The 24,473-nt window shown below is 26.3% G+C and overlaps 1 protein-coding gene across 8 annotated transcripts in view; it reads left to right on the top strand.

The window, feature by feature from the left end:
* LOC409539 (microtubule-associated protein 2) overlaps positions 1-24,473 on the top strand; it is a 70,317-nt gene that overhangs the window by 44,226 nt on the left and 1,618 nt on the right. The window contains exons 1-9 of one of the 8 annotated variants that reach the window (XM_026444508.1): positions 3,262-3,408; positions 6,905-7,982; positions 8,133-9,446; positions 11,043-11,089; positions 11,172-11,346; positions 12,581-12,789; positions 13,381-13,566; positions 15,389-15,433; positions 16,778-16,939. In XM_026444508.1, coding sequence (XP_026300293.1) covers positions 3,331-3,408; positions 6,905-7,982; positions 8,133-9,446; positions 11,043-11,089; positions 11,172-11,346; positions 12,581-12,789; positions 13,381-13,566; positions 15,389-15,433; positions 16,778-16,939 — 3,294 coding nt within the window. In that variant the 5' untranslated portion in view covers positions 3,262-3,330. Of the gene's footprint in view, positions 1-3,261; positions 3,409-6,904; positions 9,447-11,042; positions 11,090-11,171; positions 11,347-12,580; positions 12,790-13,380; positions 13,567-15,388; positions 15,434-16,777; positions 16,940-18,895; positions 19,611-24,473 lie in introns of those variants that run through there. The other 7 variants (XM_026444506.1, XM_026444507.1, XM_026444509.1 and 4 more) reach the window with 7 other exon arrangements.

The raw sequence follows: 24,473 nt of genomic DNA, 5'->3' as shown, positions 1-24,473 counted from the left end.
AATGAAACTTTCACGCCTGAAAAATTAGTTAGCCAACAAGTTCCAACAACATCGAAAGTAATTTCATGTTTTGCAATTAACGACCTGGTATTTATCTTCTTATTACGTTTGGAATTTTTGCGAATGAGCGAGTGATTATTTTAAGAAAAAATATTTTTACGGTATTTATTTTATATAATGTTTGATTAGCTTTTAATATTATATGCAATTTTTCTTTTATTATTATTATTATTAATTATTGCCAATAATTTTACAAATATGCGAGTAATTATTTAAGTGAGTAATAATATTTCACGGAGTTTGTTATATTTAGATACGATGAGACTTTTTATTTTAGAAAATTTGAGGAAATTTAGGAAATTGAATTTTTGAAGGGAAATTTATCGATTATTGTGCATTTATTAATCTATATTTATAATGTTTATAAAATTAATTTTCTACATCATAACAATGTAGTTTTATTAATTTGTTTATTTTAGGCAATTGTTAAAAGAGATTCTTGCAACATGATTCAAATATTTTATTGAAATACGAACTAAATAAAATGTCACAAATGAAATTGCATGCATAATATTAACAAACGTATTTTCTATTATCATTGTGCATTTTGATTTATTTAATGACTTTAAAAATATAAAAAATATATCGCTTATTTTTTCATATAAATTACATTATAGCATATATACATAATTTTCCGAATAAAAAAACGTATTCGTAATAAAAATTGTAATTATGGAGAAAAATGATAATAATTCAATTTATCATATATCCATTATTCACATTATTGATTTCCATTAATAAAAGAATAAAAAAAATTCATTTATAATCAGCACATTTAAATTCGCAATAATAATAATAATAGTGGCACTATAATAAAATACACGAAAGTAAATAAGCTGAGGCTATAATGCTATTCTATCACGTTACCAGTTGGCAAATAGTACGTATTAGGCACGATTATAACGTTGTACGTAATTTCCAATTGAACAGTTGTTGCACGCACTATACGTAAGTATCAACAGATAGATATAGCAAAATCGAGCAAATCGCACCTAATTATCGTTGAATTATTCACAGGAACTGCAGTAGTTTGAATTTTCAACAATTCGATCTTCCAACACGCTGTCATAGTACGTACTAATATGTACATATTTACGTATAATTTCTGTAAACGGTATCAAATGTACGAGTCGAGCTTCCAAAAGTGCTTAATACACTGTTATTACACGAATCACGAACAAACTACAATTCTACGCTATATTAAATCGTTATAACGTAAATAAATAAGTAAATAATCGTTAAAAATATTCTTTTAACTTTTTTTGTAAAAATATATTCAATGATCAAAATTTAAAGATAATCGAAAATGAATGTTTGAATAACTTATCTGTCGATAAAATAGCAATCTTTAAATTTTTATGCAAATATGTTTCGTACATTTTATATAAACGAGATAATAATGAATACAGAGTGTTCAGAAAACGTAAGAAATTATATATTCTTTGATATAATCTTCAAAATAAAGCAGAAATCAAAAAATAAAAAATTGTGTTTTAGTTTTTAGAATTAAAATCGATTGAAATATTTTTAGGCACTAAACACCTTCCTTTAAGAATCTAGGACAACTCAAACAATGAAAAGTACAGCGATCCTCAATTCTACGAAGACACAAATTTAACTTGTTTTAAATTTTCCATATCTTGTTCTCTGTAACTTTTAAGATCATTGCAATCACGCAAAATAATTAATGGAACTTAAATTTTTCGCGAAAAAAAGTAAGAGAAGAAATGAAAAATTTCATTCTGAAATTTTACCAATAAAATTACTTTTTGTTTCATTCCAATATCTCGATTAGTTACCGAGATACAAAGATTCAAAGTGTCCATAACGCTCAAGACAGTGCAAAAGTTATGAATAGGCCGACTGACTTATATTTTCTTTTTCCTTACATTACGTACTTTATATTTAAGAATCGCGTCTGTCACTTGTCTGAGCCTTGGGATTGGTCAGCGACCAGGTGCGAGAGAGAGAGGATGTGGAATCAGTGACGAGGACGGAGATAGTAAACGATTAAAAATTATCTTTTTCTTTACACGATGATATCTCGGGAACCGGAAATCGTATCGAGATGAAAAAAAATGCATTTTAAAGGAGAAGGTTCTGCGCTTCTAATGATCGTTCACTCGTTGACCGGATGTTATTATGTTCGAAGTTATAGGGGTTCAAAGTTTTTGCTAATTTTAATAAGCAGTTCGGTCGGATCGAGGGTATATGGTTAAGAATTACTCTTCTCTTTAGAAGACGATATCTCGGGAACCAGGAGTCGTATCAATATGAATGAAAATATATTTTAAAGAGTAAGATTCCACGCTTCATTCGTTGAGAAGAAGTTAGTATCTTTGGAATTATAACGCTTTAAATTTTTTTAATTAATTTTAATAGAGTTTTGAATTGTAAGATAAATTATGAGATGAATGTAATTATCTGTGGAAAAATATGTTGAAGAAAATTAGATTATTTATTTCATTTCAACTTATTTATGTTGAAGGATTATAAGTTCCGTAATTAAAGATCTTCAAATTGAAATATTCTTTTGTAATCTAGTTATTGAATTTGAAGATTATTGTATTCTTTACTCTTTAAGCTGTCCTACATTTGTTCCTGAGGAAAAGTTTTCTTTGCCTATTATATTCTTATCAACTTTTAATTGTCAACAACTAAAAAAGTAGTTTCTTTAAATTTTTAAACACTTTTATAACTGAACCTGTATTCATCTTATCTCTTATTTAATAAAATTATAATTAAAAATCAATATACCTGAACAAAAATTATTTATTCATTGCTCTAAACAACAAACACATAAATAAATATCAAAACTGTATTTTATATATGAAAATTAAAATACTTATAAAATACAAACGAACACACATTCAAATTTTGATGAATGAATGGAAGGAAGGGAAGCTCGATACAATCTTCCAAAGTTTTGGAAGAATGCCGGAACGAATTGGCTCTAAAGCCAATTACCAAAACCGCTGGAAAAGTAGTTCCATTAATAAATGGTTTCATTTATTAAGCAAGCTTCCTCCAAGCATCGTATGCATTTGAACGCGATGAATCACGCATCAAGAGTAGCGTCTTTCATTCAATATTTATACTTATTTAGACACAGCGTAGATTGATTTTAAGATTATCGGCACTCACGTAGAGTTGTGATGACTTTTTCGATGATGGCAATGACTATCAAGTGATACGCAACAGGTTTATGGAGAGAGATATCGTCTCGTCAAAGGTGACGAGAATCGTCTGGTCTTCTTAAACTCTAATAATATGAACGAAGTGAAAATGGATTCGCAAGAAACCAAGAGCAACGCGGCCGAATCTCCCTCGAATCGCGAATCGAATGTGGTAAGCTATATAATTTCACAAATCATCGTTCAAAGGTTTGTCGAAACTTTAATCCATCATACAGTAGATACATTTCCGATAAATCCAATAAATTCTTCTGTTTTTCTGAAGTCATCGATAAAATTGTTAAATTGATACATATTTCCTTTTCATCATTTTATCTTTTTCTAATATATTTTATTAAAGGAAGAAACTTTCAAAGGTTACATTAAATTTATAAATATAAAATATTTAATTATTTCAATTCTGTTTTTTTGTCATCAATAAAATTGTTAAATTGATACATATTCTTTTTCCTTTTTACTTTTCATTATTTCATCATTTTTTCTAATATATTTTAAAGGAAGAAACTTTCAAAGGTTATATTAAATTTATAAATATAAAGTATTTAATTATTCCAATATATTATATTATTTTATTTTTCTGTCATCAATAAAATTGTTAAATTAAAATACATATTCCTTTTTCTTTTTACTTTTCATAATTTCATCATTTTTTTTAATATATTTTAAAGGAAGAAACTTTCAGAGGTTACATTAAATTTATTATAATTTAATAAATAATTAATAATTTTTATCAAAAATAGTATTTCACTGGAAAAATTTAAATGAAATATAAAATAATATATATAATGTATTTAATTATTTCAATATAATATATTATTCTGTTTTTCTATCATTAATAAAATTGTTAAATTGATATATATTTCTTTTTCTTTTTACGTTTCATCATTTCATTATTCTTCTAATATATTTTATTAATGAAACTTTCAAAGGTTATATTAAATTTAATAAATAATTAATAATTTTTATCAGAAATAGTATTTCACTGGAAAAATTTAAATGAAATAATATACAAAATATACATACATATAAAGTATTTAATTATTTTAATATATTATTTTATTCTGTTTTTCTGTCATCAATAAAATTGGTAAATTGATACATATTCCTTTTCATGATTTTATATTTTTCTAATATATTCTATTAAAGGAAGAAACTTTCAAAAGTTACATTAAAGTTATTATAATTTAAAATAATTTTTATCAAAAATATTTCACTGGAAAAATTTAAATGAAATATAAAGTATATATATATAAAGTATTTAATTATTTCAATATTATTTTATTCTGTTTTTCTGTCATCAATAAAATTGTTAAATTAATATATATTCTTTTTTCTTTTTACTTTTCATCATTTCATTTTTTTTCTAATATATTTTAAAGTAAGAAACTTTCGAAGGTTACATTAAATTTATTATAATTTAATAAATAATTAATAATTTTTATTAAAAATAGTATTTCACTGGAAAAATTTAAATGAAATATAAAATAATATATATAATGTATTTAATTATTTCAATATAATATATTATTCTGTTTTTCTATCATTAATAAAATTGTTAAATTGATATATATTCCTTTTTCTTTTTACGTTTCATCATTTCATTATTCTTCTAATATATTTTATTAATGAAACTTTCAAAGGTTATATTAAATTTAATAAATAATTAATAATTTTTATCAGAAATAGTATTTCTGGAAAAATTTAAATAAAATAATATACAAAATATACATACATATAAAGTATTTAATTATTTTAATATATTATTTTATTCTGTTTTTCTGTCATCAATAAAATTGGTAAATTGATACATATTCCTTTTCATGATTTTATATTTTTCTAATATATTCTATTAAAGGAAGAAACTTTCAAAAGTTACATTAAAGTTATTATAATTTAAAATAATTTTTATCAAAAATATTTCATTGGAAAAATTTAAATGAAATATAAAATATATATACATATAAAGTATTTAATTATTTCAGTATTACTTTATTTTGTTTTTCTGTCATCAATAAAATTGTTAAATTGATATATATTCCTTTTTTTACTTTTCATAATTTCATCATTTTTTAAAAATATTTTAAAGGAAGAAACTTTCAAAGGTTACATTAAATTTAATAAATAATTAATAATTTTTATCAAAAATAGTATTTCACTGGAAAGATTTAAATGAAATATAATATATACATACATAAAGTATTTAATTATTTCAATATATATAAAATATATTTATTATTGAAATTATTTAAATATATATAAAGTGTATTTATTATTGAAAATACTAATCTTTATATCTTATATCTAAATCTTTATATTATTATCAAAAAAGTATCTTCATTAAACATTTTAAAAGAAACTCAATACCTTAATTTCTTATCAAAAAAGTACCTGTGATATATTTAATTAAAATAAAATACAAATTAAAATAAAATACTATTTTATCCATTTACATTTACCCATATTATTATTTTCATTCGAATCTTTATTTATTCATCTACTTATTTCTCTCATATTTCCCTCTGGTGGCGAAAATACGAATTATAGCATAAACGTCCAAGGGTGATCTTCATTCACCTCTGCACGAGAGATCGCGAAAAAAAAAAAAGGAAATCTCGTGCAAACAGTCTCTATATAAATTTCCCCTAATGTTTTCACGGAGAATGAGAATAAACGGACGAAGGAAACGAGGAGGGTAAACAGCCGTTCCTGAAACGGTTGGTTGCCGCTTACTACTGCTTTAGGTCACGCCATTCTGAAATGCCTTGCCGATGGATCGCGATGGATGTCGATGGTATGCTATAATCATTCGTGGTATAATCCCATAAAGGGAGGGAAAGCCGGTACGTGGCAGGTACGATAAATATATACCGAATCTTCGAAACCGTCGCCGTTTTGTATTACGATGGGCTCAGAGATCGATGGTCTCTGGGCCAATATCGACTTATCAGAATTTGGGAGAACCAGACTGCAGGTTCCAACTTTTCTTTTTTTTCTCTCTCTCTCTCTCTTCCGTTTGAATTGATCATCGATACGAGTAAAAATATTGAATTATAATTTCGAAAAATATAAATTTTCATCATTTCATCATTTTTCTAACATATTTTATTAAAGGAAAAAGGCGGAAAGGGGATATAGAATGTAGGAATTGTATATTTTTTATTGTAAATTTTAATTAAATGATGAAATATTCGAAAGTTATTGAAAGATATTTTTGAGTGAAGGAGTTAACAGGAAATTTTTTAAACAAGAATATGAAAATATAGAAAATTGATTAATAAATTTTAAGTGATTTAATTATTTGAATATTTCTACACATTATAAATCAACAATATTTCTTAAATATATATTAGACTCTTTTATATTTCTACACATTATAAATCAACAATATTTCTTAAATATATATTAGACTCTTTTATATTTCTACACATTATAAATCAACAATATTTCTTAAATATATATTAGACTCTTTTTTAATTTAAATTAAGTTTATTTTAATAGTACATATAGATAATACAATATATCAATACACTTTCTTTATCTCTATAATTTCCACCAGCCAAGAAAAGATACTACAATATCCTTCGATCCAATTCTCATCTAATCGCGATCGCGGAAACATTCGCGAAGAATTGAAGATTGTTGTTCCGTAGGTAAAGCCAAACCCGCCGTTACCGACCGTCTATCGGGCGAGACCGCAAGGTCCACCTGGATTACCGAGGCACCCCGTAAATAATGGTCCCATAGGGCAGCCACGACCGGGCCACGGACAGCCTCAAATCCGTTTCGACAATCGACAATCCCCAGGCCAGTTCGCGCAGCTGAGACCCCAGTACGGCCCTCCAAGACAGCCCGTACTTCCTTACCAGCCTCAGAAGCCTCAGCCTCCGGGCCAACATCCGCCCAACATCGTGCCACGTTTCCCGCAATCGCAGTTGCAACGTCCAGGCCCGCCAAGACCACCGCCGCCCCCGTCGCCATCTGGAAATTATCGAGCGCAAAAATTCCAAGCCGTCCCTCAACGATCCCAACAACCGAGGCCGGAACATCCTCAGCAACGGAATCAGGATTCGCAGATTTTGACGAGATCGCGGTGCGAAATCGTGCAGAGACAATCTCGGGAACGAAATGAGTGTTCGTTGTTGAGCGCTGCCTTCCAACAGAACTTGGAACAGGGGAGGGAAGAGTGGAAGCGAGGACAACAGGTGGCGCGCGTGGTAGTCGACAAAATGGCGGACGTGGACAACTCGTCCAAGGTGGAACAGTTCGAGACTGTTGTTGTTTCGAGGGAGAAAGGCGAGTTGAGGGGGAACGAGAAAGACGACGACGACGACGTCGTGATGGATGATGGGAGGAGGCCGTCGCCTCGTGCCAACGGGGATGTTCCAGGCCGAGGCGATTTCATCGAGTCGTCGTTGAAGAACGAGGTGAAGAGGCCGGAAACCGCGACGATGAACGGGGAAATGGGCGAGAAACCGGACGTGGTTGGCGAGAAACGTAATAAAGACTCGAACGTGGCCGAAGGTGACAACAGATTGTCTGGAAAATTGGACGAAGAAGCGCGTAAAATAAGACCGTTGGATAAGAAGGACGTTGACGATGATCAGATGGACGAACCGGAGAGGAAGTTGTTGAAAGATCAAAATGAGAAGGAGAACTCGAATAAGGAGAACGAAAACGCGAAACAGGCGGCGCAGGTCGATGCGAATTCCGCTCCAAACATCGGCAAAGATCGAGTCAAGAAAGGGAATTCGATGAGCGAGGAGAAACTGACGATGTCTGATGCGAGTTCCTTGGACGTCAAAGATCGAGTCGAGAAAGAGAATTCGATGAGCGAGGAGAAACTGACGATGTCTGATGCGAGTTCCTTGGACGTCAAAGATCGAGTCGAGAAAGGGAATTCGATGAGCGAGGAGAAACTGACGATGTCTGATGCGAGTTCCTTGGACGTCAAAGATCGAGTCGAGAATTTAAAGAAGGAGGGTGGCACGAGAGTGACGGTACAAGCTGATATGCATTCCGTCTCGCTTACCAAAGATCAGATCGAGAAACAGAACTCGATCAAGAAGGATGACGCGAGTTCCGTTCCATCTGTCGAAGAAGACTCAAACAAGGAAATTAAAGACGCGAAACAAGCCGATGCCAATTCCATTCCAACCGTCGTGGAAGGCAAAGTTGGCGAAAAATCTGCCGAAGAAAAGAAGTTGGAGCAGAGTTTAAACGCGTCTCCAGAAAAACCAGCGAAACCAGCCGAGGATGATAGTCAACAGACGCAAGCTTTAAGCTCTAAACCAAGCTCTGACGAATGTCCAATGAAAGAGGAATCGAAGACGTCTGCTGATAAATTAAGCAATAATTTGGAGGCGAGTCGAGACGAGGGAGAAACGAAGAAACAATCGAAAGAAGATGAACTGACGAAAGTGCAAAGTGGAGAAGAGGCGAAGACGCCAAAGAAGGAAGAAACGAAAGAAGATCGAAAGGAGAAAATGGATTCGAAGCCAGAAATTAAATCGGAAATGAAATCAGAGGATGTAAAGGAACAGGACAAAGATGAAGAGGGATCGAAAGTGTCTAAAGACACGTCGATGGAAACGAATCGAAGCAAGAAGGAGGAGAAGCCAGAAACCAAAGAGGTGCCTAAGCCTTCGATATCGTTGGATCCTGATCATTCTCCGAGGGAGAAAGAATCGAGCGATTCATCCGCGGGTTTGGAAAGTGTACTGAAAAATTCTCATCCCGTCGAAGAAGAAGAATCTTTGGAACAGGAAAGCGTCACCGCGAAAAGTCGTCCTGCTTCTGGAAAGGAAGAAGCAAGCGAGACGAAACTTTCAGCATTATCAGAGGATCTAGAGAAGGCTGCGGAATCAGCAGAATTGTCGCCTCCTATGTCTCCCGAGGAGGAAGGTGCGAAGGGTTTCGACAATGGGCAGCAGAGGTCGTTGTCGATAAAATCTTCGCCGAGTCAAAGCCTTCAGTCGCCCGCCTCTCCAAAATCGCCCAAGTCACCGAAATCGCCCACCGACGACAAGAGGAAAGTGGCCGAGGGAAAGGTGAAAAGCGAGGAGGAAAAGGATGGGGATAAAACGGCAGCTGAAACGTTGAAAAGTTGCGCTTCGAAATCGGTTGCGGTTAAACGCGCGCCTACGTCCGGTAAACAGGATAAGAAATCGAGAAAGAAGTCCTCTACGACACCAGGTTTTTATCCCTTTCACACGTTTGCAACTAGAATGAAAATTAAAAATTGTTACGGTTTGTTTGTAGAGTAAAAGTCTCTTGCGTATTCGCCTCAACCTCAAAATTCTAATTTTAATGAAAGTTTGCATGTTTATGAAGCATTATAGAGGGTGTTGATATATGTATTTGTGGTGATACTTTGAAGATCGATTCTAGAGACGAAAATAAACATGAAAGTTGGTATATAAAAATATTGGCTGACGCTTATTTTATTAAGTTACGAGCAATTTAGCTGGAGCAAGATAACGTAGGATAGAATGGAACGAAGATGTGACGGAGATAGGTAATTCTAATTTTCCATCTTGCTTCAACTGGATATTTAAATTGTACACTTTTGGATTTATTTTAAAAGATATTTAATATATTGATCGAGGAAAGGATGTTATACATGGAAAAATTCTTTTTAGATATGAAGGATGTCTTTAAAGGGATGATTAAAGTTGCAACATCTTTTCACATTTTGAATTTGACATATTTTTTACAATATGATGGTAGAGTGTTAAAGTTTATTTGTATATTCAAAATTTTGCTCTATCTTATGTTATTATAAGTTATATTTAAAAATACGATTTTAAGAGTTGATTTTATCCCTTTGAAATGATAATTGTTAGATATTTATTAGAAAAATATTATTCCATATGCATGTGTACAACCTATTATAATGCAACTTATAGTATAAAACTTTCATTAAAAATTTTCATTGCTTTGATAATTGAGTGTTAATTAAATTGGTAAAGAATATTGAATGAATAAAAGTTCTTCTTGTCAAACAGATTCTTTTAGTTTCAAATTTTTAAAGGATTTACGATTGCACAAATTCATATATAATGTATCTCGATATGGAAAATAATTCTTTTTGGAAAAAGCTTTGCATAGATTGAAAATATATGAAAAAAATTGATATGTTCTCCATTTATAGTGCAATTTATTTTTCTTAAAAAAGATATTCAATATTCTGAATCATTATTTTAATTTGTGACAGTTTCACAAGTTCATACAGATAAAATTCAATTTTGAATTGATTTTTTATAAATTCATATTTTCGTGCAAATATCATGAAACACATGCATATTGGAAAAATTCTAATAAATATGCTTGTAAAAAAATCATAATATATTTCACTCTATACCAAAAAATGATTAAACTAGAATTGTATCATCAAAAAATAGAAAAGATTCTATTTATTAAATATATAATTATTAAAATATATCATTTTTTAAATCTGCATTAAACATCTTTTATATGTAGGAATTTTTCTATAAAAAAAATTAATATTACAAAAACATTAGAATGTATCTTTAAGTTTGTATTATTACTAGGTGCAAACGTGTTAGATAGAATTCAAGAGAGAATAAAAATTAAAAAAATATAACATTATGAGAAAATAAAATTGAAAAATCGAAAGCTGAAGTTAAAGCTTGATTTTTTCATGTAAAAATTTTTCAAACATTTTGCTGAGATTTTGCTTCACATATGCATTATATACATGTCGCATTATATTGATGCTTGTTTCGATGCAACAAAAGAATTATGTCATTTCCGTTTCTGTTTTTGCAGAAGTAGAAAACGGCAGTGTAACAAACGAATCGGTTCAATCCAATGCGGTAAATATTTTTATTTTTATACGCTTTTAACGTATATCTTTAAAAAGCATATAAGATAGATAATTTTCAATAATTTTCACAGGAACCAACGACAAATGGAGTTGGGGATTCACCGACGAAAAAGTCACCCTCTAAGACGAAGGAAGCCGATAAAAGATCGACAGCTGGATCACCTGTAAAATCGCCAAGTAAGTCCGTCAAATCGTTGCCAAGAACTCCAGATACTCCTTCGTCGACAACTGCTTTGGAGAAGAAAAGTAAGTAAAATTGAAAAAAATTTCTTTGGAATTTTTTTTCAAATTTTTGTTTCATATGATTAGCTATGGTATTAAATATATTTTTGTTTTAAATTTTATACACGTGGAATTTAATCTCTTTATATTTGAAAGAATTTTTGAAAAATCTGAGAGAATATAAAGTTAATAATCATATTGTAAGTTGTATGTAAATTTTTTAAAATTCTAAATAAGCTAAAAAATTTGTAAAAATTTGTTTAATATATTATATATAATTTAGTCATAGTACTGAATTTCTTTCATGTGATAAAAAATGTTAAAGAAGATGAAATTCAAACTTGCAAAACTTATTAAATTGCAAATAATATATTCTATGTTATTATTTTGTCTTTACTGTAATATGTTATTTTTTTTCATAATAAGAATTTTTAGAAATTTAAATTACACACCTATCTAATATTATTCAAAAAATTTTCATATTTCAAAAGATTTCACATTAATTTTCTGGGTTTCGTTTAAAAATATTGAATTCAAAAATACAATTTTTTTTAATACTTTTAAATACAAAATTTGTAATTTTTATTCTGTAAATTCTATCTGTAAAAACGTATATTAATTTTTGATTTAAAATAAATATCAAACCAATTAAAAATTTTGTTTCAGTTGTAAATTTCATTAGCATTTAAATGAAACTTATTTATGCAATTCTTATTCAAATATCAGGTAAGTGGAAAAGTATAATAACAAATAATGTTTTATTTATATTAATTATTACATTTCCAATTAATAATAATTAATTACAATTACTTGAATAATTATTTAAACAAAATTTTTTTATTGTCATTTATTTCAGAAATGATGAGATCAATTATATACATATTTAAAATATCAAATTTATTATTAGTTTAATATTTGAAAAAGTAGAAAAATTATCATAAATATGTTTAAATATTTTAAAGTAAAAATAAATATTTACAGAATTATGTAAATTATATATAATTATATATTTTTCTACATAAATATTATTTAATTTTTTATTATATATATTATATATATTCAAAAATATTCAAAATAAATTCAAATTTAAATGTAAATATCAAAATAATTATCTCTATAAACAAATTATTGTTTCTACGAGATTCTCTGTCTATCATTCAAAAAATATTTAATGCATTATTCATTATCTATCCATTACTTTTAATTGTCACATTTATTAACTTGTTGCAGTGATAATTTTTTCTCAATTTTTATACAGAACTGCCTATGAACAAAATTCAAGTGGGATCGGCGCCTTCTCCAAATCTGAAAACAGTACGATCGAAAATCGGCTCGTTGGAAAACGCAAGTTACAAACCAGGCGGTGGAAAGGTGAAAATAGAGAACAGAAAGCTCGACTTCAGTAAAGCGCAACCGAAAATCGCCGCGAAAAATGAGAAATATACGCCCAGTGGTGGCGATAAAAAGGTTAATTTTTTTAATCTTTTCAATTCGTTTATTAACTTCTTCATATCCTTTTTAAATGATTTTTCTTTAATGCAAGCAATAAAAATTAATTTCATTACTTCTTTAACATTTAATAAAATATCATAATTGATTTATTATATCAAAATTCAGAAAAATATTCGATGATTAAAGATAACCAAAAATATTTTAATAATTAAAGAAACACTTTTTAAGAAAACTTTATCATTAACATTTCAATGAAAAAATCTCGAAAAATTTCTTTTTTAATTTTATAGAAATAGATAAAAATATGAAAATTTTTTCAGTTCATTTAATGTTCAAAATTATATTAAGTTATATTAAATTTGATTTAGATTATATTAAATCTATTTAGATTTTTAAATAAGTTTTTAACTTTATACTTGAATACTTGAATTTATTAAGTAAAATTTTATAGTACAATATATAATGAATAATAAATATTTTTTTAAATTTAATTAAATTTAATGATTTATAATTCTTAAAATAAAGATTTTATTCATTGATTCGAATACAATAATTTAATAAGTAAATAACATTGTATGAAAATTATCTTTTGAAAATTACTTACAGATCGCCCAAATTAAGCTTCAATGGAATGCAAAACCAAAAGTCGGATCATTGGAAAATGCAACGTACAAACCTGGTGGTGGAGACAAAAAAATAGAAACAGTGAAACTTGATTTCAAGGATAAAGCAAAACCAAAAGTAGGCTCGAAGGAAAATGCCAAACACATTCCTGGCGGTGGTAGCATTAAAGTAAGAGTTATAAGTCTTTATAATAGAGATAAGAAAATTTATTTTTTTAACTGGGAATGCCGAATACCTTTAGAAATATAGAAAAATTCAGTAAATTTTTTCATCTGCATTTGAAAAATAATTCAATCAATGTTTTTTTATCTTATTAGCTATTTATTTAATTTATAATAACGAAAATTATCTCGTTCTAAATTATTCTACGAATTTATTTCTAGTCTTTATATATTTTAATTGAAAAATATAAATTTAGAGCATTTAAGATAAGCACTGAAAATATCTTTTTTTAAAAATTCAAGGTAATAGAACCAATTAAATCAAATCAAATTAATAAGGTTTCAAATTTTTTGTTTTTGCAATTAAAAAAATTATCTATGTATTTTTCACAAAATTAATATTAGTTTTTATTCAGAAACATAAGTACATGTATTCAATTATTTTCATAACAATACTTCCTTGAACAAATAAATAAACTCAAAATTAAAAATTGAGACTACAATTCAAAATAATCTCTTTCATAACATAAATATCATAAGTATCCTCCATATTACATAATAATTAATAATTTTTATTAATTAATTTTCACAAATTTGTTGAAGAAAATAATTGTTTTAATCGTGTGTTTATTTTTTTTTCATCTTCATAATAAAACATTAACAGAAGCTACAATGAAAACGAATGTATTAGTAGATTTAAATGTGCTTTTTCAAATTCAAATTTTCGAACCATTATCATCATATGGTTCATATTTTTATCATTATATTGTCGCTTGACGTTATCCGTTTGTAGTGTGTCATTATTGTAGTAATGAATCATTTTTCTAATTAAATGCTTGCTTTCCATTCCAACATTTTTTATCTATTTGTAATAAAATTAGTAACATAACGCTTATTTCGTATGTGCTAGGAGGATAATAGTTCAACCAAATGAAAAATTATTTATTTCTATTTTTATCGTTGAATCGTTGCATGTAGAATGATAATGTAGATTTCTATTTAAGTTATTTAAGTTATTTTATTATTTAATTTTATTATTTATTTTAAAAATTAATGTTTTTAAAATTTACAAAAAGAACAAGAATTCTAGTATCAAGAAAAAAGAATTATATGCATATATTTACATAAATTATAAGATTATACACTGTAATCAATTAATCAAATATTAAAAATTAGTTACAAAAAAAAGTCTCATTAAACAAAAATTTATTTCAAAAAAAAAAAAAACTTTACTATAAAAATTATCACAGAATTTGATTTATAATTTTCAAGAGTTTATAATAAAAAATTTCAAAAGATTGAAAAAAGTTTATCGAAAGAAAATTTAACATTAAAAAAATTTAATTTACAATTTTTAATAATTTAATTAATCTCACTAAATAAAAATTATTATTGAAAGAAAATTTAATTTTCTTTAAAGAAACTTCATTAAAGAATTAGAAAATTGATTTTATCCATAGAATTATATTTACTTATATAATTTTTATCAAACAATATCATTACTATTGAAAAAAAATTAAATTTTTTCAAAAAAAAAAAAAATTCTACAATAGAAAGACAATGAAATAAAAATTATATTTATTATTTAATTTATTTAAAATAATTATTATCAAATCTCACATTGATTCGTTTATCTTGATGCTAAGAAATCTTGAATATAGAATATACAATAATAAAATATCTCTTATAAATGTGGATCTTTTGGATTTATTGACTAGCAAAAAAAATACACCAAATACCCTCCGTCTCTAGCATACGATTGCCCTTCGTTGTCGCATGTATTTTCACCCATCATTATTAACAAGTCATTATTGTTTGTTGGTATTCAGTCATCGGCAACACCGCCTAAGACGCCACAGGATACGAACAACGACGTGAGTATATCTCTAATAATTTCACCACATCACATCTTAGTTGTCATTATCCTATTTTCATTTAATTAGCCATCGACACATTGCATCGACATTAAAGTGAAACCTACCCAATCTGGAAAATTATAAAGGGAGTAATCAATCGATTTTAAACAAATAACGTCGTGTTCATTTCTGATTATCTAATATTTGTCGCTTTTACGTATTAATGAAAATTATAAAGCAAGTTTGCCATACTTGAACGTTAGGGTGGAACGAAATTTAAAGACAAAATTTTTTTCTTGCTTTATATGATTTTTAATATCGAATAAAAATTTGCATAGTAAATTAAAATTTGAATTTTAAAAATAAATTTTTTATACAAAGATATTGTCAAAACATTTTTAGATATTTTTTATAGTAATTTACAATAACTTAATTTCTGTTTTTTCTTTTCAATAAATGTTTTTTATTACATAAAAATAATTTTGAATGTAGAAAAAATTTCGAATTAGATTTGGAATAAATTAAATAAAGTTATCATTTTACAAGTATTCTCAATTTTCTCATTTATATTAGAAACATCACATTACATATTCATTTTAAAATAATAAATAAATTCACAATTTAAAATTAAAGAAAATATATTATAATCAATATATTATATAATTATATAACAATAAAAATAATAAAATCAAAAAATATATTTTAAAAAAAACTAAAGATTAAAATTTGGAATCCCTTATGTCATCTCAAAAATTAATTTTATAAAAATTATCTTTTACATCATTAAATATAGAAAATTAGTGGCAAGTTTTTTCTTATCAAGAAATAATAATGCATTATTTATTTTTTCATTCCACCCTATTAAACGTATTCTTTTTTTTAGCAGCAAGTAAATTCAGTTTGAAGAGAGATTAAAGCATGTTTTTGCATGTTTTAAGATTAGTATAAATGTTCGTTGCAAAAGTCAAATCAAATAGTTTAGAAAGCACGTTGCGAAAAACTTTGAAATTTGAATCTAAATTTTTATCTATGGATAGAATAAATCCATATAAATCTCTAAAAAAATCAATATTTGTTTTTTAATCTAAATTTTTTAGAAATTAATATTTATATGAATATTTCTACAAATTTAAAAAAGAAATAACATTTTAATTTATAAATTTTCTAAAAATAAATATTTCAGTGTATGAAATAAATTCTCTTAATATCTCCACAATTTAAAAAAAAAAATAATATTTCTACAAAATACGTGCATTTAACTAATCACAGCTTATCGACAAATTATTATCATCACCTAATCATCTATTTACGATTTCTCATAGCAAAAATAAAATAATAACGAATGTTCCAATGTTCTTTCAGATTCAGACACAAAAAATTGACATCAAAGCTGAGAGTAAAGTTGGCTCCTTGGACAACGTGAAGCATAAGCCAGGAGGTGGCGATAAAAAAATCTTCAACGATAAAGAATACCTTCGACAAACTGGTACCAATCCTGAAAGTCTTTGTGGCAGTGGATCACAGGTACGTTTCAATTTTTTTTAAATCTCGAGAATCGCACAAATATTTAATTATGTTATTCGTGTTTTTAAATAAAATACAATAATCGTAATTTTTTATCAAAATAATTAAAAAAAGATTCGATTAAATTTTCGAAAAATTGTCTCGATTTTATAATATTTATTTCGGAATTTCGAATTTTTTTTTTTCTCGAGATTCTTCGACGTATCACGTTTGTTTGCACTATTTATCACGAAAAAAAGGCTTGACAACACGCGTCGCATGCTTCTTTGCAAATTTTTTTATTCAACTTTTATAATTTTACACTTTATGACAAAGAATTATTATTGAAATATAACTAATATTCTAGCCTTTGCTTCAAATTTCAATTTTTTTTATTTATATTTTAACGGTGAATGATTAAATTTCAATTATTTTTATATTTCAATTATTTATTATTTTATAAAATAATTTCATAATGTGAAGTATGTTTTCTTTTATGTCTAATTTAAATTAAAGATAAAAATAAAAAAAAATTGTTTTTTGATTAGTAGAATTATCTTTTAAAAGAAAATTAGTTTTTGTAATAATAAGATATGGATGATAAAAAATTTTTAATATATAAAAATTAGAATAAATAATTATAATGGTTACTTAACCCTTTGAAGCATATTTTTGATTAGTTTTATACTACTTCTACTTCTTTTTGTAAGAAGTACATATTTTATGTTGTCAATATTGTTTAAGGGAACGAGTAAAGAATAATTCAAAAGTAACAGCATTGTTTCATTTATTTGTATATATTTAAATGTAAAATTATGTCAATTTTAAATTTATTTTGCAAATTTGAAAGCAAATAAAAATAGAAATTTAGTAAATATATCATTAAATAAATATAAATAGATATGTTATTAAAAATATATAGTTAATTAGTCAACTTATCACATAGCTTTTACTAGAACACCTATTTTTAATTATTTAAATATATGTTTTAAAAATTAAATCTTTTATAATTTTTTCATCAAATAAATTAATAATCAGCTTGCATGCAATTATAAAATTTATTTGCAAAACTTTTAAAAATTTATTAATAATATCATATTCTATTTTAATGTCAATTTTTATAAAAATTTATACTTGCAAAAAATTTTCAATTTAATGATTGATTATTATTTTTCTTAATCCAGATAGTATTTTCCAAACCTCTTGAGAATTTTTTAAACATCTTATTAAGTTTTAAAAAAGAGTTTTTCTATAGTAAACTTTTCAAATTGTATATTAATATCTGTAAAGACTCAAAAATATTTGTTTATTTCTTTTTATCATATTTTATATGTCATTTAATAAAATTTTTTCATGAAAATATTATGAGATTTAACATGTTTAGACTTAATTAATTATTATATTAAATATCAAAATAGATTTCATAATATACAAATACTTATGATTATTGTACTTATTAAGAAATAAAAATTATTGGAAAAAAAATATCAAAGTAATTATAGATCATGAAAATATATCAGAAGTATTATATATATTATATCAAAAAGATGTTGAAATCAAAATTCATATTTTTATTTGAATATTTTACATTACAAAAATTTCCTTATTTAAAATATTCCTTTTTAAATTTCCTTCCTTAAAATAAAAAGAAAGGAAAAAATACTCAACACTTCATAAAGTGTTTCAAATTTCAATCCATCTCGCTTTAAAATAATCGAATCATCTTTAAACTACACACTAGGCCAGAAAAATGATTACTCGACACCCTTAATGCAATATTGACCCACTTCAATACGCAGAATCCATAAATAACCCACGAGAAATCATCATGGAGCGAAGCATATACCCACAAAATATCAAAAAATAGAACTCGAATAAAATGCTTCAAAGGTTTAACGTGACCCGAATTAAGAATGAGCAAGATTCCAAACATGGAGGTTAATGGGGCCACCTTAATCCTGTGTGTTGTGCCCGCAGAGCCCTGTGCCCCCCGGCACGGTTGCCGCCGGCAAGAACGGTCTGCCCACGTCGGACGAGAACCTGAACCAGGAATGCTAGATTACGAAAACACAACCGCTAGACCCGTTTTCCTTGTCATTTGCGTCTGATTATAATCATCCGTAATCTTACTTCCTTCCCCGATCGTCGAATCGAAGGCCCCGATATATTTATCCCGTAATGGATTCCAAACACATTCGGCGCATAGTTACGTTACACGTATATCGAAGAGAAACGAAGCAAGCGTTCGAATATTCAATTTTTCAAAGCGTCGCAGGCTTTTCCATCGTATTCGTCGATCTATCGATACATAGATCTCGAATTGCTCGATTTGTGACCGTCACGATCGTTTCGTGTGCCAGCGATCACTTAGAGGTTTTTTTTTTACGTGCCATACACAAAGGAACACACGTTTAATCGATGAGTGCGAATGGCGTAAAGAAGTAGAAGCATTTATTCCTCTTCTGCCATGTGTTCTTGCTCGATCGATACGAGGTGTGTATGTGTGTGTGTGTATATATATATATATACCTGTCCAGCGTGTAACACAACGATCAGAGTGATTCTTTTTTCTCCATCCTATTGACGCATTTATCCGGAGACACACACATGCAGCGACACCTTTTTCAGATTGAAAAAATGTGTTTTAAAGAAAAAGACTTTTCATACGATAATATATAACCGTAATATATAACTGTCATAGCGTGATTATTATATCGGAACGATTTATCACATCTGATTCTATAAATTTTTATAAATGATGAAGTAATGCGTTGTAATAGTGTTTCTCAATCTTTTGTCACGTAAGTCATATATATTATTTGTTTGTGTGAATTAAATTTAAAATATATAGAATGGAATCTCGTTTATACAAGAACAAGAATTCACAGATTCTATTACTTGAACTGCAATCAAATAAAGTGAGGTTAAATGTGTCTTCTTAAATTTCTTGATTCAAAAAATAAATTTTTAATAAAATGGTTAATACTTAACTATTTATATCTAAGAATTGAAACAAATTATATAAAAATATATTACTTTTTCTTTCATATTTTAATAAATTATACATTATAAGTACTTAAGTCAGATTATAAATGATCTAAATGATAAAAGCATCAAATTATATTTTAAATTAGCAAAAATAATGTTTATTTAAAATCTTCAAATATTTTTAAATGATAAAGGCATTAAAATCGTGTTTGTTTTATTTGAAATTTTTAAATATTATGCCAAATTGAAAATAAGAAAAAACAGTTATTATCTGAACTAGATCTTTATTAAACAATAAATTAATGAAAAATTCTATTCTAAATTTTTTAAAAACCTATTAAATTATTATTTATATATCATATAAATAAATAAAATTATGTATATTTGAGCAGTCTATTAAAAATATAATGTGATTTATAGATTGAGAAACATTGCATTATAGATTTTATCAGAAAGCTACTTAAATTAGAATGATAAGGGAATATTCGATGAAAGGATACATTAAACTTCCTCTTAACGATTTGCAAAGATTGACTTACGATAAGAGATACTATGCAATTGTTTGCGATATCTTATATATGATATACATATTATACTGCAATAAAAGCCACTTCGAAAAGACTCGAGCATTTCTAAGAACATTTTTCCGATCTGAAAAGGAAATGGCGGTAACGTGATACGCTTAAGTTATTGAAACAAGTGAATTCTCATTTTTCGTGATCACCTAGGCAACCTAGGCAACTAGCATGGCAATTAAAAAAATGGAGATATAAAAAACAAGTCGCATAATATCTGAAATCATCGTTTCGAATTATTAATTATTGTAATTACCGACCGAGAGTAGGTGTATTTTTGTTAAACCTATGGGGAATAATGCTAATTTTCAAGGCTATAGTGTAAATAACTAACTGTTATACTAAACGAAGCTTTGAATGTGCTATGATAACGTTGATAAAAATATAACATTGATCGATTAATAATTTTAAATTTAATAATAACATTAACTAATAAATTGATAGGGCTAATTATGCAATTAATAATAATGAATTCGATTCTAGCTTTTTTAATGTGCGTAAATAACAGACACATCGATTAATAAGTTATGAATAAATAAATAAATTAATCGAAGAGAATGAATAAATTTTGGTAGGAAAAAAAAAATTAGAAAAAAAAAAAAATTAAAAAATTGCAAGCGTTGATAAATTGCTAAAATTAATTAATTATAGAATGAATTCTTTTTCTTTCCTGATCCTTTAAAACTCAAACAGTACAAAGTAAAAACTTCATTATGATTTATAAAAATAAATCTCGGTTTAATGCAAATCGACGATAATAATGATAAAAAACTAAAAAAAAAAAAATAATAATATTAATAAAGAAACTTATAGATGAAGACAAAACGTTGTAATTATATTGTCGTATAGAAAAATACACTTAAAATTCAAACGCTATGGACGTAGTCGTATTTCATATTAAAGGTTTACCTAAACTCGCCTACTCCCGGAAAATAAAAATATTAATATACTTTATACATACATATGAAATAATTAAAGTGAAGAATGAAAGAGAAAATATGTGATGCACAGATTATTTATTTGTAAATGTTATACATAATTTCATTATTATTTTCCAATTATTTTTTCGATATATTTTAATTAAAAATATTGGTTTATTTTTAAAAAATGGTAATAAAAATTATCACGAGATTACATACAAAAAGAGATTAAATACAAAAGAAAAGACAGAATTGAAAAAAATCACATTGTGCATCACCATTTATTAAAAAATATGTACGGAGTATATTAAGTTTAGAAAAATATATTAAAGTATTATATTAATTAATAGAATATCTGTACATTCTTGAGATTGAGTTTCCAATATATTTCTTTTTTTGTATTTTACAATGCATTTTTATCATAAAAAGAAAACGTACTCCGTACATGATATATGCATATAGGGTGTATATAAAATGTATTACAAGCTTTTTCCTTTGAAACTTTTTATTAAAAATATTAAACTATTAAAAATAGCAAGAAAAAAATGTTTTTAGTTGTTATTTGAGATTATTTAATTACTTATTATGGATCAAAGAGGTATTTACTTAGTTAATAGAATAATGTATAATTTTTATATTTTCAAATAGATTTTATTTAATGTGATATTTAATTGAAACATTATTCTATGTTTCATTTATAATTTATTTCATTTTTTCATAGTTAAATTTTTTTTTAATATTTATAAAATACTTTAATAAATTATAAAATGAATGAATTCTTGTTGCATTTAATGATTTGAAAGAAATTATCTTGTAATAGTTTCTATGATACACCCTGTATAAGGTGTTTGAATAGTTTCTAGTATTTTTCATTATTCATCGCTTGAACTTAAATAAATTTGTTTTAACTCTTGAAATATCAAAAAAAAAAATTTATCACATTATGTTTTTCATTATTGATAAAATTTTTGATAAATTAAAATATTTTTTTTCTATTATAAATTTTCTACAAATACGAGAAGTATTATTTTTCTTGTTAGATTATATATTTTTTATTTTAACTAAATAAATAAATATTTAATACATTAAATATTATTAGAATATATATTTATATATTTATAACTGATTGTATTCAGCATATTATAAAAAATACATTATTAGAATCCATTTCATTTACTTTCATCTTGATATTCAAGAGTTAAGTCAAGTATCAATTTCGTCTTTTACCGAATAAAAGTTTTATTTAGTAGATGTTAATCTACTAAAAAGAAAAAGTTCTAAGACATTCAAATCATATGTATATAAATCGTATGCTCGATTCTAATGAAAAAAAAATTCCGCAAGAAGAAAAAAAACTCGATTCATGCTTGAAAATTTATTTTAATTTTTTTCGCAAGAAATTTAAACGCATGTTAAAAATAAAGTTTAGTCCTTTGCACTCAAAATATGTTTGCTACAAGAATGAAAGTTTTTGAAACTAATATAGAATTTAAGTCTATGTTATGAATATATCATCGTTTCATTTCATTGAAATTTCAATACGAGTTTTATAAAGTTTTTTTATAAAGATGGGACAAATGTTGCAATTCTATAAGCAATAAATATCAAAATATCGATAGTTTACCATACAAATATTGCACATATACTTTTTATAAAATTTTATATACATCGAAATCACATTTATATATATTATAAATTTATTAAAATTATATTTTACTTTATACATATCCCTATATAGCATTGTTGAATCTTCAAACTTGTTTTTTTTATACGTGAATATACAGCTTTTATGCAATAATCTATCAAATACTTTAGAATACAGAAAATTATAAATATCATCTAAAATTGCAAAAATAATAATTGCAATTTTTAGGGGAAAAAATATCTCTGTCTTGTCTAAAATCCTAATAATAATAAAAAAATATATATACTTATCACAATATCTAATTAAGTTTACCTCTAAATCTTTGAATTCCTGTACAAGTGATTATCTATTGAGTGCAAAGGATTCAAAGTATGTATTTTTAACAAATGTGTTTATAACGTCGAGCGTCGATTTATTCGAAAAAGCGCGGGAAATAGCGAAGTTCCGATGGAACTTATCGCGCTAGGGGAATCCCACTAAAATGAACTCGAGAAGAAATAAACAATAGTAGTGTATTACGCGCAACCATTATTCAATGCATCAAGTGTGAATAAAATTAATTCACACGATTGCATCGAATAAGTTTCATATTGTATTTAAACGATAGGATACGATCAATTCGTTACTGTAGATATATAAACTATCTCTACTTGTTGTATACGTCAGAATAAATACTTAGATCTTACAACTGTCAGTTTACAGTCAGTTGAAAAATAAGGATCGATAAAAGAGGCAAAATGTTTCGATGGGAAATATCGAAATATAGGGTAAATGATTTCAGAGAGATCTGTTCTCTCTTTCTCTTTTTCTCTATCAATTGTGTCACTCTTGAAGAATTCACGCAATCTATACTAAGAAAGTATATAAGAAGTATTATAGTTTACTGCTTCCATACTGATTATATTATATACATACTTCGATTTGATTAATTACCCAATAATTCACAAAAAGATTAGGTACACGATATTAAATTGCGAATACATATTAATGTATAACGAATATTCGGTATACTGTCAGACATAACAAGAGAGCCATTAAGTATAATAATATTTTTGTTTTTAAATTTACATTCTGGGCATTTTTATTCAATCCCCATCGTTTTTAATAGCATTGTCCTAAGATAATACGATAAAATTTTTAATTATACAAAATCAGATAATTTTTCTACTTTATGAAATTATTAAATTGTATCATTTCATAGATATCACAATGTATCTTAATGATTTCCAATTTGCGGACAAAAGAGGATTGCAAAATACTTTTTAAAGAATCATTGTTATATTTTATTAATGAATTTATTTATTTTAATATTATGATTGCTATTATATTCTATCATAAAGTTATCTTAATTTTTAAAATTTTTCTTATTTTATATATAAGAAAGAAAAAAAAAAAGGAATAATATCTCTTTGAATATCATAAAAGGA

This window comes from Apis mellifera, linkage group LG12 (assembly GCF_003254395.2).
Source record: "Apis mellifera strain DH4 linkage group LG12, Amel_HAv3.1, whole genome shotgun sequence".
NCBI classification, from domain to species: Eukaryota; Metazoa; Arthropoda; class Insecta; order Hymenoptera; family Apidae; genus Apis; species Apis mellifera.
Note: the sequence above shows the minus strand (reverse complement) of the source record. Positions and strands in the feature narration are given on the sequence as shown.